The following is an 18,307-nucleotide window of genomic DNA, read 5'->3' on the forward strand; positions in this document are numbered from 1 at the left end:
AAGGATGATGAAATGGCAATTGTGTCCTTGGACGCAATTAAGGCCTTCGATTCAGTTAAATGGCCATGGCTGCTTGCAGCCCTGGAGTGCTACGGGTTAGGGCCTGGATATGTAAGGTGGGCGAAAACATTGTATAGCGAACCACTGGCTAGGGTTAAGACAGGTGTCAAGCTTGGTTACTGATGGCCCCGCTTCCTCGTCACCCCACTCCCACTCCTCCTCCTCACCTGATGCTTCGGGTTCCTGTCTTGCTCCGAACCTCTTCTGCCACAAGGCTTTTTTTTTTGGTATGCAGATAGGGTCGGCCGCGAGAGGAAGCCACCCTGACCCTTAGACAAGAGGTCTAGGAGGGGCACCCCTTCCGCGACAGTCTGGTCCGGGGAAAAAGCCTCACGGCATAAAAAAACCCTTTGCCAATCAGCGGTTCTCACTTCAGATGGTGTATTGAAAGGGAGATCCAGTACGATGCAAGTGTAACCAAAATGAGAGCACACAGGTAGTTTCCAACAATAATGCACAAGGCGGTGGGATGGCAAGGAAAGGGTATGCTGGCAGAGCGAGGGTGAAGACAGCATAGAGGAGGAGGCTGAGTGACGAGGGGGGGCACTAGGACAGCGAAGGAAGACAAAGCGATAAGAAGGGAAGGAAGCAAAGTACGAGCAGAAGGGAAACAGCGTGTCAACCCGAAAGCCTGAACGCGAAGGTTGCAACGCATCGGCTTCCGGGTTGAAGCCAGGAAAAAGGCTTCCGACGGCATAGCCTTAAAAGCTATACCGTCACAATACGGTGTGTGGGAGCGTGGCAGCAAACTCAATGGCGGCCCATACGTCAACGGGGCCACAACCGCCAGCTCCCATGGTTTGTGACAACAGGATCTGTGATATCGGGAAGGTGGCAGATCAGCAGGGGTAGCAGACAGGGATGTCCGTGGTCTCCAATGCTCTACATACTGGCCCTGGAACCTCTAGCAATATACTTGAGGCAGCAATATGACACCATAGGCATCGAGGTGAAAGGGGAGCGACATCTGATCTCCCTATACGCAGATGACATGCTACTGTACTTGCGAACCCCAGAAGAAAATCTCCAGTACATCCTAGAAGTTATGGAGCGATACGCTGTGTTGTCCGGTATAGCAGTGAACCCCCAGAAGTCCAGCATGTTCCCATTAGGGGGGTACATGGGGATTCCATCGGAGCGATTACCTGTATTGCAAGTACCATGGGCGGTCAGCACATTTCGGTACCTGGGGAAAAATATATACCACACTGTGGAAGAGGAGCATAGGTGCAACACGGAAGTAGCCTTTAAAAAAAATTGAGAAGTGCATGCAATTTTGGGCAAAGCTACCCTTGGCAATGATGGGGCGGGGAGCAATGCTAAAGATGGTGGTTCTGCCAAGGCTCCTACACTACTTTGGGAATATACCATCCCTGACTCCTAAGAAGTTCTTCACCAAACTGAAAAGCATGTGTAGGGATTTTTTGTGGCATGGCACGCGAAATAGAGTGGAGTTATGGAAGCTACAGAACTTCCATGACAAAGGAGGGATAAAACTGCCCAACTTTGAGGTGTACTACATGGCAAGACAGTTACAATATGTTGCCAAATGGCTCTCTGACAAGGAGACCTCAGAATTTAGGCTGTTTGGGCGCGATTGTGCGCTATTTTATTTGAAAGATATGATGTGGGTACCCAGGGCGGAAATGATGGGGCGCCTTAAGATGATGCTACTGGGGTGGAAGATGTGGCGTAGGGCATGCCAGATGATGGAGAACCCGACCCCATGCTCTCCGCAGATACCATTGGTTGCATTAACGGGGCTAGATGTGCAGCTACGGAAGATACTCAGGAACCACTGGGAACCGGCTGGGGTGGCAACAATGGGTGACATTTGGCAGGAGGGGTCTAGTATTACTTTTGAGGGGCTGCAGGAAGAAACTGGGTTGCGCGAGGGCCAGTACATTACATATTATAGAATGGTACAGAGGATTAAGAGAATATGGCCTGAAACTGTGTTGGAGGAGGAATCAGATGCCACCACAGATATGATATACGACATAGCTGAAGGGGGCCATGAGATTTCCAGATTGTATGAAATGCTAATGTTTACAGTGGGGAAGGAGGTCACGCAGTTGAGACTAGATTGGGAAACGGAAGTTGGAGCCCCGATGGAGGACGGGATGTGGGAACGGGCGCAGGGGTATCACAATAAGGTGTCTAGAAATGCGAGACTGAAACAGATTCAACTGTGCATAGGGCATATATGACGCCTTGGAGGATATCGAGGTTTGAGAATGCTGGGCGGCAGGTATGCCCCAAGTGTGATGAGGAGAACGCGGGCATGGTGCATATGTTCTGGTCATGCCCGGTCATAGAACGCTTCTGGAGGGATGTGAAAGGGAAACTGGAAAAAAGGGGGTCAAGAGTGTAGTGGATACAGTGTGGGCCTGTCTGCTGGGGGGGTTCCCAAGATCACAGAAGCTCAAGCATGTGAGTAAACTGAGGGATCTGGCTTATGTGCTTGCAAAAAGGAGAATTGCCACGGGATGGAAGACATGCAGCATGCCAAATGTGGAGGTGTGGTGGAGAGATTTGCAAAAATGGGCAGAAGCGGAAACCATGGTATGGCAAGAAGCGAGTAGCACAGGGGGGAGGAGGAGACTGAGTCCCTGATGGCCTGGAAATCATTGATAGCCGAGCCGTTTGGGTCAATTGGTGACCCGGCGGAACCTGTAGCAGGGGAGACCGTACCACAGGTTGCGGAAACAGAATGTTTAAAGTAATAGACTCGTAAAGGGGTGGTGGAATAAGGGAAGTAGTGGCTAGAAGTTAAGAAAGTATAATTAAACTGTTGAAATATGCATTGCTTGTTTGGTTTCTATTGTTTGGTTGTGTTTATAAATGAAATAAAAAATATTTAAAAACAAAAAACAAAAAAAACGGTGGCAACGGACATTGCCGACACAGGTTTCCGCAAGCTAGGCAACGGCGTTTGCCTCAGACGACGAGGGTGGCTCAGGGCGACGGATTTCCGCCAGGACGTACATGCCAAGGTTTTGGACATGCCGTTCGACGGGAACAACCTGTTTGGGAAAACAGTGGATGAGTCCCTACAAGCCATCAAGGCGGACACAGAGACAGCTAAGGCCGTAGGAGTTCTCCAGCCACGAAGGCTGTCCTTTCAGAGCTCCGGAGGCAAGCAGGGTGCCTCCAAGGGATTCGGCGGTGGCTCCTCTACGTACCGACAAGTCAGGTGGATCCTGCCGTCGTCGCCAGGGAGGCCAAGGCGGCAAGGCGTCCTCCAAGCAAGATTGAACCGACCGTGGCATCGGGCCCCCACCGAAGCACCCTGGTGGGAGGCCGGCTGGCGATGTTCATCAGCTCTGTGGGAGTCCATCTCCACCCACCATTGGGTGCTGGATGCCCTGGCCCAGGGGCATGCCCTCGAATTTCTAAAAAAGTGCCCCTGCATTCCTCCCGTGGCCAGGAAAGAAAACCACGTCCCTCAACTACTGTTGGAGGTAAGGGCGATGCTCAAGAAAGGTGCCATCAAGCTCGTCCCAAAGAGGCTCTGGGGCTCCGGAGTATACTCAAGGTACTTCCTAGTGAAAAAGAAGACAGGAGGGTGGCGGTCCATCCTAGACCTGCGACGACTGAACAAGTACATCAAGGCACAGAAGTTCCGGATGGTCACCCTCCAGCACGTGCTGGGACAGCTGGAGGAGGGCGATTTCCTGTCGTCGTTGGATTTGGAGGATGCATACTTTCCCATTCCCATCCTAAAGGGACACCGGACGTTCCTCAGGTTCGTGGTCCAAGGGCGGCACTACCAGTTCAAGGCCCTCCCGTTCGGATTGAAGTCGACACCCAGGGTTTTCACCAAGTGCCTCGCTCCAGTGGCGGCGCGGCTGCGCCTGCAGGGGCTCCACGTCTACCCCTACTTGGACGATTGGCTCATCCGTGCAAGGACAAGGGAGCTCGCCGTAGAACACACAGCGAAGACCGTCCAGCTGCTCACGGACCTGGGGTTCTCCATCAACTTCCCCAAGTCCCCTCTCAAGTCGCACTGTTTCTGGGAGCCAAGCTCGACACAGTGGCGCGTCTGGCCTCGCCGTCGGAGGAAAGGACAAAGGCCATCCTAGGCAAGGTGCAGCGTCTGCTGGCCATGTAGGTGGCCAGAGTGAGGTCCATCAAGTCCCTCCTCGGGATGATGTCCTCTTGCATTTATCTCGTGCACCTGTGCAGGCTTCGGATGCGCCCTCTACAGGAGTTCCTCGATGCCCGCTGGATTCAAGCGACGGGCAGCTTCGAGGACAGGATCCCTCTCAACGAGGCCTTCCGATGAGAAATCAGTGGTGGGGCACCCGCGCTCATCTAGCGGCGGGGACAGACTTTCAGACCCCGGCCTACCAGGCGACGGTGACGACGGATGCCTCCCTGGAGGGGTGGGGAGCGCACACCGGAGATTGTCACACGAGAGGCTTTTGGCTCCTGGAGGAGAAGCCGCTCCACATCAACATCCTGGAGCTCCGGGCAGTGTTCTGGGTCCTCAGGTCCTTTCTCCCATCCCTCAAGGGCAAGGTGGTGAGGATCTTCACCGGCAACACCACCACGATGTTCTACATCCAGAAGCAGGGCGGAACCAGATCCCCGGCCCTATCCAAGGAAGCCCAGGACCTGTGGCATTGGGCCGTTGCTCAAGGGATGTTTCTGGTGCCGTTTCATCTGGCAGGGATAAAAAACACCATCCCCGACTCACTCAGCAGAGAGCTGCACTTGTGCCATGAGTGGGAACTACGCCAGGATCAAGTGGACCGACTCTTTCAGCGATGGGGCAAACCCCAGATCGACCTGTTCGTGACGGCGACGAACTCCAAGTGCCAGAGGCTCGCCAGCAGGTTTCCCCAACCGAGGAGCATGGGCGATGCTTTCTCGTTCCCCTGGGACGGCCTGATCCTATATGCGTTTCCTCAGATGCCGTTGCTGCTCCGACTCATCAACCAGCTCAAGAGGTCCCGGTGCAGAATGATCCTCGTCGCACCGGCGTGGCCGAGACAGATCTGGTTCCCGAACCTTCTGGACTTGTCAGCGTCCCCACCAGTCAAGCTGTCGACGGACGCAGATCTTCTCTCCAGAGAAGGAGGCGCAATTCTTCATCATGACCCGGAGTCACTGAACTTGCAGGCCTGGCTCCTAAAGCACTAGAGTATGGAGGATACGATATCCCGGCCGACTGCAGAGAGGTTCTTGCAAAGGCCAGGGAGTTCTCTACTCTCAAGTGCTACGGACATAAGTGAAAGAGGTTCTCTATCTGGTGCCGTGCACAGAAGATTAACCCTCTGCGGATTACGGCCCCTCAAGTATTGCCGTACCTTCTGTCGTTAGCCAAAGCTGGACTATCTCATGCTTCAATCAAGATACACCTGGCAGCGATTTCCCGATACACCAGGACTGCAGAGCGGTCATCCCTGTGGTCTCATCGCCTGGTTAAAGAATTTATGAAGGGACTGTTTCGATCATTCCCGCCGGTGAAGGTGCCAGCCCCGGCGTGGGAGCTCAACGTGGTGCTGACCAGGCTCGTGGGTCCACCATTCGAGCCATTGCATTCGGCCCTGTTGAAGTTTCTGTCGTGTAAAACAGCGTTCCTGGTGGCCATCACCTCCGCACGACGCGTGGGAGAGATCCAGGCACTATCCTGCAAGCCTCCATACCTGACCTTTCACGATACAAGGGTAGTGCTGAGGACGCACGCCTCCTTCATGCCCAAGGTGCCGTCGGACTTCCATATCAACGAGCCCTTGGTGTTACCAGTCTTTTTCTCATCGCCTTTGTCGCTGGCCGAGAGGACTTTGCACTCGCTGGATGTAGCTAGAGCGCTGAAGTTCTACGTGGCCCGAATGAAGAGTTTTCGGAGGACATCACATCTGTTTGTGAGCTTTGGACCTGTGAACCAAGGGAAGGCTCTCTCGAAGGCTTCCATTTCCAGATGTCTCTCCGGCTGCATCATGCACTGTCATCGGTTGGCAAACCGACTGTTGCCCGGCCGTCCGAGAGCCCATTCGAGCAGAATGGTCGCTGCTACCACGGCGATCTGGTGTGCCGCTGCTGGACATCTGCAGGGCTGCTACGTGGAGGTCGACGCACACCTTCACGAGATTCTACTGCGTCGACTGGGATTCCAGGGAGGAGTCCAGGGTCGGCCAAGCAGTGCTGCGCAACCTGTGAGGAGGTAAGAAATGCTTAATGTTGAGTTTTATGTAATGCTTAATGTTGAGCCTTGCCACCTCCCGTGGTTGTGCATGTGTGTACTGCTATGTATTCTTATATTCATGAGCATGTGAATCCATGCCAGACCCCATGCTGGAGAAGGAACAAGTTACTTACCTGTAGCTGTTGCTCTCCAGCATGGGTCTGGCATGGATTGACATGCGAACCCTCCCTCCTACCGCTCTGCGGCTCTTCACTTGGTCATACTGGCACTTTACGTGCTACCAAATCTGAGGATGGCTGCCAGAAGTGGGGCTTAGGGAGAGGACAGTCATTGGCTGGGGGCAGTATGACCCAGAGACCAGTGATTGGTTACTACTAAGAAAGACAGATCAGAAGCGAAACTGACGACTGGGAATGTTCATGAGCATGTGAATCCATGCTAGACCCATGCTGGAGAACAACAGTTACAGGTAAGTAACTTGTTCCTTCTTCCGGCTCAAAATTGTTCTCATTCTTGTAATCAGTTAGTGATTTCATTTTGCCTGTTTCTAGAGATTCAACTTGAGGGTTAACCTCTTCATGCGAATAGCCAGATCTTACAACTTCTAATAATGTTAAAATGGAAGAGAGACTTTCATCCCCATTTCCCCCATTATTCCATCCTTGCTCACCAGTTTTGGATTAATTTGCTGACTCAGATGGTAATGAATCATTAAGAGGTACTCTTAGGAAGGATGGTACCTCTAAATGAGATTCATATTCTTCTTCAAGGGAGTGATAGCTAATGTCATCCTCTTCTCCCTCTGTAGAAACTGGTCTCCTCATTTTCAATTTCTATTCATTAGAGAGTTCCAGGATCTGGTTCTCAAAACAAAATATTCATTACTTATAAAGATTGGTGGAATACGAGCGTTCACAACCTGGTTACAGGTATCATACTTTGGAGATGAAGGGGAGATTTCACTTGCAGTCTGATCATGGAAAAGGGCTGGAGAATTAGGGAAATAACCTTCTTTTCTTCGTCTCATTTTCTCAAGTCTCTCTAATCTTTCTTCCTCCAGGTTCTCTGGGCAAAGCTCCATAATATGACTCCAATTCCCACAAAATAGGCAGCATTCTACAGAGGAGGATTTTTCCTCATCTGAACGGGTGGTTATAAACTCAGAGTATTTTTCTCCTTCCCGGTTCCACTTGGGAAATAGAGATTAGTTTGTCTTGTAAGGCTTTCTGACCTATCCTCGATATTGGGGAGGTAGGCTTTAATAAACCAGAGGGTGGTTCAAAGGGTACCTGGTTTTGGTCTTGACAAAGAGGGTTTCCTGAAATTATTTTTCCTTTTCCTTTCTCAATCTCCACTGAATATTACTCCCATGAAGCTTCTCCTCTTTGGATTTTTATGGGAATAGAATTAAGAGGATACATTTCAGTCTGTCTCCACATGAGAGGAGAGGGAAGATGTTTAACTTTCCTCAGTGATGTGGAAAAATATAGAGTGCCAAACTAGAAGGATAGTTTATCTGTAGATTCAGGCACATTATCACCTTGTCTCTTCATGGTATCCAACAATCTTCATGGAAGAATACATTATAAGCATTACCTTCTACACTTTTCCTTTCAGGAGGGATTGTCTGTGGGGATAGAGGATGAAAGGTAATTCCCATTCTATAGGTTGAGAGGAAAGTATACTTTCTTTCCTTATCTGCTAAGTTTGTCAGGGTGGTTAGTTTTGAGGGGTACTGTTAATCTGGTGGGGCCTCCAATATGTTTCAATTGGGTCTCGTCCTACTCCTGACACCATATGTAAGGAAGGCATGGTATCAAAAAGGAAGACAGATACAAGCAATTACAGTTCAAGGGTGTTTATTGAACTTCAATGGGTTGGATAACTACGGATGGGAGCAAGCTACAACGATCAAAATAAAGATAACAGAGTCCTAGTGGAGTCCTGTCGAAATAAAAAAGGGCCTATAGTAATAAACCTATTGCCAATCCTTACTTCTAAATACAAATGGTGTGGAAAAATGATGCATGCAAAAGAATGTTCAAGAAATAATATGTCTGAATGACTGAGTACTGAAGCTCCCTTCCCCACATTTTCAACACGGGACACAGGGGCACACTCGGGTCCAGCTTCTTTCATAATGAGCAGTTCAACATGTGGATCAATGCCCACCTGGCCTTCCATGTTAAATCTCTTTTCTTGGACTTCAAAACAATGTTCCATCAAACCAGTTTGCAAAGATTCCCTTCTATCTGGCTCAGATCATGTACTACATAGGTCTCCCTCTGCCGGGCTGAGACCTCTCAAAAAAATAAAGTTCAAATAAAAATAAGCAAGGGGCTCCCTTCCCCATGCTTATCTCCCTTCGGGTCTCCCTCTGCCGGGCTCAGACCCCTTTTTGGATGTCGAAGACTTTCGAATTTGCTTTGGATTTTTACAAAGACTTTCGCAGGACCACTTCGACTTTCTGACACAGTTCAACTCTCGCTTTACCCCTTCTCTGGGAGTTTAATCCCTTTAATTCGCGCTCATCCGGTATACGCGTTAACTTCACTCTCTCTTACCCAGATGCTTTCTGGTACTTTGAGTCCTTTTAAACAACTTGCATAGGCTTCCCTCTCTCGGGCACAAGCCTCATTCATTTAACACTTTGTTTCACTTTCTCCATATCTGCTGGATTCTGGCCAACTCACTGGCTGTACTTATCTTTTGTTGTCCATCTTCCCCAACTCCGCCATTCCCCTGGGAGGGAAAAGCAGGCATCTGTGCACCACTGCCAAGGAGGGACTTCCTCCACACTGTGGGTTTCGCCTCTTGAAAACCAGGTGGCCTCTTGGAAATGTAATTCCTTTTGCTTGGCTCTCTTTGCCTCTCATTAGCATTTGCTCAGTCTCCGGGTAAATTAATTTCCTCAGCCCAGTTTGCATCATCCCGGGAAGAGCTGTCCTCTCTTGTGCCCAGTCCTGACTGCTTAGTGTTTGGGAATTTGGTAGGGATCCCTTGCAGCCTCCCTCCTGTCTTCCCAAGAGCAACTGACTTCTCTTCCCTGGCAGGCTCCTTTTTAAACACCTGTGAAAGATTGATGTGTTGCAGGTGTGCAGTTAGGTTTGGTGCCTGCCTGACCTTGCTGTCCTCGTTAACAGTCTGTTGTCCAAATGCAAGAGTCTGTCTTCTGTGTCTTTGTGTGTGTTTTGTCAGTACTCTTCTTCCTCTGAGTCCCTCTCCGCCTCGTCTCAGTGTTTGTGTAAAAAAGGGGGTGGGGGTGAGTTGGGAAATCATTGTGTCCTACAAAATAGGATGGGATAGAAGTGTTGGCAAGAGGGAATACCGCGTCTCACCATTGTGTGTTTACACCCTACTCCCCGAGGAGCCCTCACCCAGGTGATTCTCCCACACTGGTCCACCCCCAGTGACTGGTTCCAAAGGCGATGGCCGTGCCCTTGCCACCATAGTGACAAATTCCTGGGGACTAGCAAGTCAGACTCCCTTTGGTTTCTCACACTCCTCTTAGCCCACACCAGATGAAGTTTCTGGATGGGAGAAACAAATGGAGGGAATGGTGTGTAGGTGTCGGTAAGTGGTCTTCAAACATCCCTCCCTCCAACCTCAGGGATAGTTTTCTAGCTTTCAAGTCCCCATGCTGCATGAGTCAAGACAAGGCAGGATCCTTAGTCTCAATGGCAATATTGGTCTCGGTCTTCTGTTACTCCTTACTCTCTCAAAGGTGATTAAAGATCAAAATAACACATAACCCACAGACCAGTCAAAGCTTGATCAGACGAGGGTTTGAGTGGTGCTATTTGTATTTCTTTTTTATATACCACAAACTTAGCTCTGGAGCCATGGCGCGCTGTAAATACAATTAGACCACAATGGGTAAATTATGGAATGCTAGTAAGTGCAAGAGTAAGACTGACAGTGGTGGAGCAAGGCACACTGCTCCAGCAGTCAAGGTCTGCTTCCTCCTGCCACTACTCTTTGTATTGTATGTAAGCATTTCTGTTGGGTAGGAAACCTCCTATATAGACACACACTGCGTATAATAAGTATTCATGACGGTTCCATGTCATTTTACCAACAGGAATTACTTTCAAGTCATTTACCTTGAAGTAATTCCTCACCCCCTATATAATATGATGCATTTCTTCAAGGGAATTACTTCGAAGAAATTCATGTTGGTAAAACAACGGGATACGATCCATGACTTCATATAGTTAGCTGTCACTCAGCCATAACACCCAATACATTATAGGAAAGATTAATGCTGAAGGCAATAAAGGTTTGTTAATGAACAGCTGTTTCCATTTTACTCTTTTTATCTCATGACCAATTACATGTGATCTGATTCCTTTGTGCAAATGATGACACAATGACATTCTGCCTGTCAGAAAGAGTTTTTCAATGTTCTGCATGAAAAAGGGTTACAAGATTATTCTCTTTTAGCTTCCTGTCGCTCAGACATGTTATGTATAAAGTACATCCCAGCCAATGTGCTTTCTCAAACAGGAGTAAAATATTACCTTTGTGTGACAGTTAAAAAGTGGTTCGTTAGTTTATGACACTAATGCTATTCTGACTATTCCTCAGATCTGACAAAATGCCATGATGCTTTCTAATGATTTGCCACCTATGGTGCAGCAAAGAAAGTCAAAACACAGTAGGGAGGATTGTAGACAGTTAGGGTAAAGATGAACAAGTTACTTTCTTACCTGGTAACGTTCTTTCGATGGGATGGTCCGACGACGTATTCCATATCTATGACATGTAATCACCACAGCTGTGCTGCTTCAGAAACTTTTTCGGCGTCTGCGTCCTGCGTCGATGACGTCGATGCGCCGTCGTCGAGGACCTCCTCCGACGTCCGACGTCATCCGATGTGATAAGTAGGACGCACGACGCCCATAGCCTCAGTTGTAGTTTTTTCCCCCAGAACGTGTGACATAAGTCAACTGCCAGTCAGACACAAAGCCTTGCGGAACGTAAGCTGCAATCGCAAAAGAAATTCTGCAGCGGGGAAGGCAAGGCGGGAGCGATATGGAATACGTCGTCGGACCATCCCATCGAAAGAACGTTACCAGGTAAGAAAGTAACTTGTTCTTCGAGGGGATTGGGTCCTCCGACGTATTCCATATCTATGACAGACTCCCAAAGCAGTACCAAAGCAAGGAGGAGGGAAAGAATTTAGAATCAAAATGTAGAATAGCCAATCAAATAGCAGAGCAAAGGACCGCCTTGCCAAAGGCCAGAACCTGTGCTCGGATGGAATCGAGGGAATAGTGACGTACAAATGTATGTACTGAAGCCCAGGTGGCTGCATCACAGATGTTGCGAATAGGAACACCCCTCTGCAGGGCAGTAGACGCAGCCATACCCCTGGTAGAATGGGCCCGCAAGCCAGCCGGTGGGTCCTTACCCGCCAAGCGGTAGCACTCCGAGATGGCCAAAATAATCCAGCGAGACAAAGTCTGTTTCGTCACAGCTTGCCCCAAACGCTTTCCAGCGTAACCAATAAAGAGTTGATCATCCACTCTGACCCGGGACATGCGTGAAACATAAAAGCTTAAAGCTCTCCTAGGATCAAGCCTATGGAACCTCTCCTCTTCCTTACCAGGATGCGGAGGAGGATAGAATGCCGGAAGAACAACCTTCTGGGCCAAATGAAATTCCGTCACTACCTTCGGAAGAAAAGAAGGACGAACTCTAAGGACAACCCTGTCCTTGTGAAATACAGTGAAGGGAGGCTTAACTGAAAGTGCCTGTAACTCACTCACTCTGCGAGCGGAAGTAACCGCAACTAAAAACACAGTTTTCAGAGTTAACAGCCTCAAAGGGCAAGAATGTAAAGGCTCAAACGGAGCACCCATAAGAAACTTAAGAACAAGGTTCAAATCCCAACCGGGCACCAGGAAAGGTGACGGAGGGAACACATTAGTGAGCCCTTTCAGGAACTGTGAAATCAAAGCAATTTTAAAGTAAGAACACTCTTCAGACGAGCGCTTAAAGATGGACAGCGCCGCCAGGTAACCCTTAACGGTACCCACTTGCAAGCCCCTGTGGGCCAAAGAAAGTAAAAAGGACAGAACCATGGGGATGTCACATGCAAAAGGATCCACATTCTGAACTCTGCACCAGTCGCAGAACTTACGGCAACGGTACAGAGACTTTGTTGCTGGCCTCTGGGCCGAAAGCAACACCTTCATCACGTCCTCAGGGAGGTCCCAATCCTTATACCTCAACCTTTCAGAAGCCAAGCGTGAAGGTTGAGGGATCTGACCTCTGGATGGAGAACCTGAGCCCCCTCCCGTGAGAGCAGATCGTCTCGGTAGGGAAGACGACTTGGAGGGCAGATGGATAAGTCGAGAAGGTCCGGGTACCACGTCCTCCGAGCCCACGCCGGGGCAATGAGGATCATCCGGGAACCGAACTTCCGTAACCTCCGCAGCACTTGCGGGATGACGGGGACTGGAGGAAACGCGTACAGCAGCGGGAATGACCAATCCACCACGAACGCGTCTCCTAAGGCTCCTTTTGGAGGAAATTCCCGCGAGCAAAACCTTTCGCACTTCCGGTTGACACTGGAGGCGAAGAGATCCACTTGAGGGGTCCCCCAAAGGGCGAAGATCTCCAGGAGAATCTCCTGAGCCAACTCCCACTCGTGAGAGATCGCGCTCTGCCTGCTCAGAGCGTCCGGGTCACGTTTTCGGCTCCGGCCAGATGAACTGCCGAGATCGAAACTTCCTGCTGGATGGCCCAGAACTCGAGCTGCATCGCCTCCCTGCACAGAGGAAGTGACCCTGCCCCCCCTTTTTGTTGAGGTAGTGCATGGCCACTGTGTTGTCCGTCAGGATCAGGACAGTCTTCCCTCGCACAGACGGCAGAAAAGCCTTCAGGGCTAGCCTGACGGCCCTCAGCTCCAACAGATTGATATGGAGTCTGGACTCCGACGGAGACCAACGACCGCTGACTGTCAGCCCGTTGGCATGAGCTCCCCATCCCGTGAGGGATGCATCCGTCACGATCGTCACCTCCGGCCAGGGAAGCCAAAATGGAGCCCCCTTCATCAAGTTGCCTTCGACGGCCCACCACAGAAGGTCCCGGGCGACCGAGGACGGCACCTGAATCGAGTCCGACATCCTGCCGGAGGACTGCGACCATTGCGTCTTGAGTGCCCACTGCAAAGATCTCATCCGCAGGCGAGCCTCTGGCACCAGAAGAATGCAGGATGCCTTGAGACCGAGCAACCTCAAGAACTCGAACGCTGGGAGCGTCTGGGCATGCTGAAACTTGTGCACCATCTGCTGAATGTGAAGAGCCCTCACCTGGGGAGGAAACCACTGCCCCAGGGAAGTGTCGAGCACTGCTCCGATGTACTGGAGCCGCTGCGTTGGCGTCAAATGGGACTTCTTTAAATTGAGGGAGAAGCCCAGCCTATGAAGGGAGCGACAGGTGACCGATAGATGATCCAGGACTTGCTCGGGAAAGCTCCCCCTGATCAACCAATCGTCCAGGTAGGGGTAGACGTGAATCCCCCCTTGCCCGAGATGCGCTGCCACCACCACCATGAGCTTGGTGAAAACCCTCGGGGCGGAGGTCAATCCGAACGGCAGGACCCGAAACTGAAAGTGCGAGTCGCCAACCGCGAACCTCAGGTACTTCTTGTGCTTGGGATGGATCGGCACATGGAAGTAAGCATCCTTGAGGTCGAGTGACACCAACCAGTCCTGAAGCTGAAGGGCCTGGAGGACTTGAGAGAGAGTAACCATCTTGAACTTGTCCTTCCTGAGGAGTTTGTTCAAACCGCGCAAGTCCATGATGGGTCTCAATCCCCCGTCTTTCTTCGAAATCAAAAAATAAGGGGAATACCATCCCTTGTTCCTCTCCTCTACAGGCACCAGTTCTATGGCGCCTTTCTCCAGCAGGGCTTGAATTTCCTGCGCAAGGAGCGGATCCGGACTCTGCAAAGAGAGGTTCCCCGGTGGATTGTCGCGAGGCCTGTGCCGAAAAGGAAGACAGTAGCCGTGGGTTATGATCTCCAGAACCCACACATCTGAAGTAATGGCTTGCCACTCTACAAGATGCTGCGCCAGCCTTCCCCCAACCGGCGAACCATGGGACATGGCCTCACGACAGAGTGGGAGCGGCTGCGGCGTAACCTGAGGGCAAAGAGGCAACTGCCCGAGCGGCCTTGGCACCACGGGTACCCTGTTGTCCACCTCTGGTACCCCTGCGTTGGCCTCTTTGACTGCCAGCTCCTCTCGCTTTACTGAAGGATGAATAATAGCGAAAGGAACCACCCCTCCACTGCTGTCCCCTAGGACGAAAAGGCGGAGGTTGGCGAACTGCAGCGCCCAACGACTTCGCTGCAGCTTTTGAGGTCTGCAACCTCTCAAGGCTCTCGTCAGCCTTGCTGCCAAAAAGGTGTTCATCGTCAAAGGGCATGTTGAGGAGCCGGGACTGCACATCAGGAGCAAACCCCGACTTCCGCAACCACGCAAACCTGCGTATCACGGTGCTCGCCGCCATGGACTTACTGACACATTCAGCTAAGTCCAAACCCGACTGAACGGACTCACACATGGCATCCTTACCATCCTGGACCATAGCAAGGAAACCATCCCGTTCGTCCCCTTCGGGAACATGTTCAGCCGCTAACGCAACACAGTTCCACAGAGTGTGCGTGAAACGTGACAAGGCACAAAGGGAGTTGGCCGCCTGAAGCGCCATACCACCAGAAGAAAACACTTTCTTCGCCCAACCATCAAAACGTTTGTCGTCCCTATCAGGAGGGATGGTAGGGTACGACGCCTGCTTCGCCGGGGCCGTGGCCGGCTGCACCACCAAACTCTCCGGAGTGGGGTGCCTGGTCAAGTAGCAGGGGTCGCCACTGGCTGGACGGTATTTTCGCGACAAGGATCTGCCCACCGCCGGGAGACTCTCCGGAGCAGTCCAAGCCGCCGCCACCCTTCTCTGTAAAGCCATATGGAACAGCAGAACCGGGTCAGTTGGGGGACCAACATCAAGGATGTCTGTCAGATCATCCTGCACAAACTCCCCTGGGGAAGCAGACCATCCCAAGTACTCAGAAACCCTAGCCATAAGGCGCCAGTACGAGGAATCAGCATGGGAGCCAGGCTCAGGCCTACAAAACTCCACCTCCGGAGAGGTGTCCAGTCCACTGGCATCATGCAGTGACTGTCTCAACTCGTCAAACTGACTATGGCCCGAGACAATTTCAACCGGAACCTGACTAGGAACCAGGCCATCAGAATCCTCATCCGCCTCTGAAATATAGTCCAGGTGGCGAAAAGAAGGCACCCGAGAGTGCTTGCTCTTAACCAGAGCCTTCCTAGGGGATCCACCCGTGCCCTGGGGTACCTCCGACACGAAAGGCGTCGATGGCGTCGAACGAATCGGCGCCAGCGTCGAGAGAACCGGCATCGGCCCCGAGAGGATCGGCGTCGAGGAAATCGGCGTCGACGTCAGATGCAGCGCCTCCAGAATCGGCGGCGTCGACACAGCCCTCGAGGCCGGAGCCCCGAGCGTGTCCCTCGACGACCTGAGCATCGACGGCATCGACGACTTCCTCGGAGCCAGAGCCTCGAGAAAGCCCGTCGACTCCCTCGACGCCACAGACGTCGATGCCTTCTTCTAAGACCTCACAGGAGCACACGGTCTCGAACGCGTCGAGGACCGGGACCTGGAACGGGTACGCCGAGAACGAGTCCCCTTGTCCGAACGGGACCTCTCCCGTGACTCGCGCCGACCACTCTTGCGAGCGGTGTCTCTCGACCTCACACGACCGACCCCACTCGGGGGCGCGGACGGCTGAGTACCCTGCGACTCAAGAATCGCCAGCATCTTCTTCCCGAAGGAAGCCCATTCCTCCGGAGTCGCACAGCTGGAGGGGTAAGCGACGTGCCGGGCAGAGCCCTCCGAAGAGGACCTGGAAGACGACCGGTGACGGCGCTTCCGAGAATGCCTCGAAGAGGCTGAGGAGTGGCGAGACCGACTCCTAGAAGGAGACCCACGAGACTTCTGACGATGACACGGAGAGTCACCCCTCGAATCATCCATCGAAAACCCCGCAGACTTCGACTTCCGGGGCTTGGACACCCGACCTACCGACAACTTCTTCTTACGTTCGCGTAAGGCTTTGGACGTGAGCGACTGGCAGTCGATACAGTCATCCGTGTCGTGGGCCTCCCCGAGGCACCAGAGGCAGGCGTCGTGCGAGTCCGTCACCGACATCTCGGACCCACACTCCCCGCACTTCTTGAAACCTGGACGCGGGGTCGAAGACGAAGTAGACATCTTCAGAAGGATTTTCACAAACGAACAGGTTCGAAGAACCGAGATAGAACAGAACTCCAAAGAGTCGAGGCGTTTAGACCGAGAAACACGAAGCAACACGTTCGCGGAAAAAACGGAACTAAGGCTATGGGCGTCGTGCGTCCTACTTATCACATCGAATGACGTCGGACGTCGGAGGAGGTCCTCGACGACAGCTCATCGACGTCATCGACGCAGGCGCCGAAAAAGTTTCCGAAGCAGCACAGCTGTGGTGATTACATGTCATAGATATGGAATACGTCGGAGGACCCAATCCCCTCGAAACATACATATAGAATCATTTTGTGGTGGCAAGTGAAACATGATCTACATTTGGTTAAGTGTTTTTCATTTTCTTTTGGTCTCTCCTTCACCCGGAGATTTCTATTTGCTTATGAGATGGATTGGTAACAGGGTTTTCTGCAGTTAGATGAAGAAAGTTCTGTCTCCTGTGTTCATGTCTTTTGTTCATTTTGACAATAGGCTTTATTACTGATAATCTGGTGTGAACCAAGAAGTATGATGCGAATGAAACTCAGATCAAAATGTACAGTGGGGGAAATGAAGATTGGATGAGAAAATGAGAAAATATAATTTAAGATTTGTAGTACACAAGGTGTGGTTCAGGGAAGGGTGAAAGTATGTGCATGCCCAACTTTAATAAAATAAAAAAAACACCCAACATGTTTTTTCGGATTCTCATCAACATGGTTCACAGCAAACACACAGTGATCAGACTTTCACAAATACTTACTCTTGGATGCCCACTCCAAGTTCATGAATCTTCTTCTCAATTACAGTTTCAACTTCACTTTTTTCAACTGAATATTCCACAAAGAAAGCTTCCAGAATGAAGGCTACAAAAATACTACAAAGAAGGAAAACAAAAGGGACAATAGGTTAGATTGCCTTACAAAAACAAGACATTCTGCGTCTAGCATCACCCCAGCTTTCCTATGGATGATAGGACACAGAAGACTTTAAGGTGTACAAAAACAGAATTAGTCTCTGTTTCTATGCTTATAGGGACATACAACAGATTCTGGTGACTTTCTAAATAAGTTTGAAAATGATTTGAACCTTGATTAATACCTTTTTGTTTAAAGGCTTCCTACAAGCAACAATGAACACATTTGAAAACATTGAAGCACCAGAAAATAAAGGTGTAGGACAAATTGTGAGATTTTGGAACATTTCCTATAACAAAGGACTTTTCAAGCAAAGTGTAGCATCCAGGTAACTTTGAGACACCAATTAATGACATTAACCTCTGCTAGTGGCCAGTAAAAGATTCACTATATTTCCTCAGATGGTTATGTTCACATAATTTATATTACTACGGTTACCAAAGGATGACTGTAGGATACCATATTGGGGAGGATAAGCAGGGAACAGGCGCAATGCCCTACTGGAAGGTAGATCAGCATTGCGTTCTATAACCCTGTGCACTGCACATCTAACAAAAACACCTGTGTAGAGGCCAGTTAAAAAAATGAATCAGTTATAGTCTAGTTATTAAAAGAATTACAGCTAAAAGAGTCGTGCTTAAGTAGATTTAAGTTGATCCATTTTAAATACCTGCATCTTTTTTATTTATTTTTATTTTATTGGACATTTGTAAGGCACCTAAACAGCTGAAAGTGTTTCCAGGTGACAAGACAAAAAGCCAGAGGCATAACCGGGAGGATAGAACACCAAGAAACGGTCCTACTAGGCCTTGTGACGTTCATATTGTGCAACTGCAGTTAGTAAAGTGCAGGGGAA

General features: G+C 50.5%; 1 protein-coding gene across 1 annotated transcript in view; it reads right to left on the reverse strand.

Annotated features, from left to right (window-relative positions):
* LOC138453728 (two pore calcium channel protein 1-like) overlaps positions 1-18,307 on the reverse strand; it is a 1,160,417-nt gene that overhangs the window by 127,640 nt on the left and 1,014,470 nt on the right. The window contains exon 17 of the mRNA XM_069606850.1: positions 17,298-17,411. Coding sequence (XP_069462951.1) covers positions 17,298-17,411 — 114 coding nt within the window. The remainder of the gene's footprint in view (positions 1-17,297; positions 17,412-18,307) is intronic.

This window comes from Ambystoma mexicanum, chromosome 4p (assembly GCF_040938575.1).
Source record: "Ambystoma mexicanum isolate Mex_15411 chromosome 4p, UKY_AmexF1_1, whole genome shotgun sequence".
NCBI lineage: Eukaryota > Metazoa > Chordata > Amphibia > Caudata > Ambystomatidae > Ambystoma > Ambystoma mexicanum.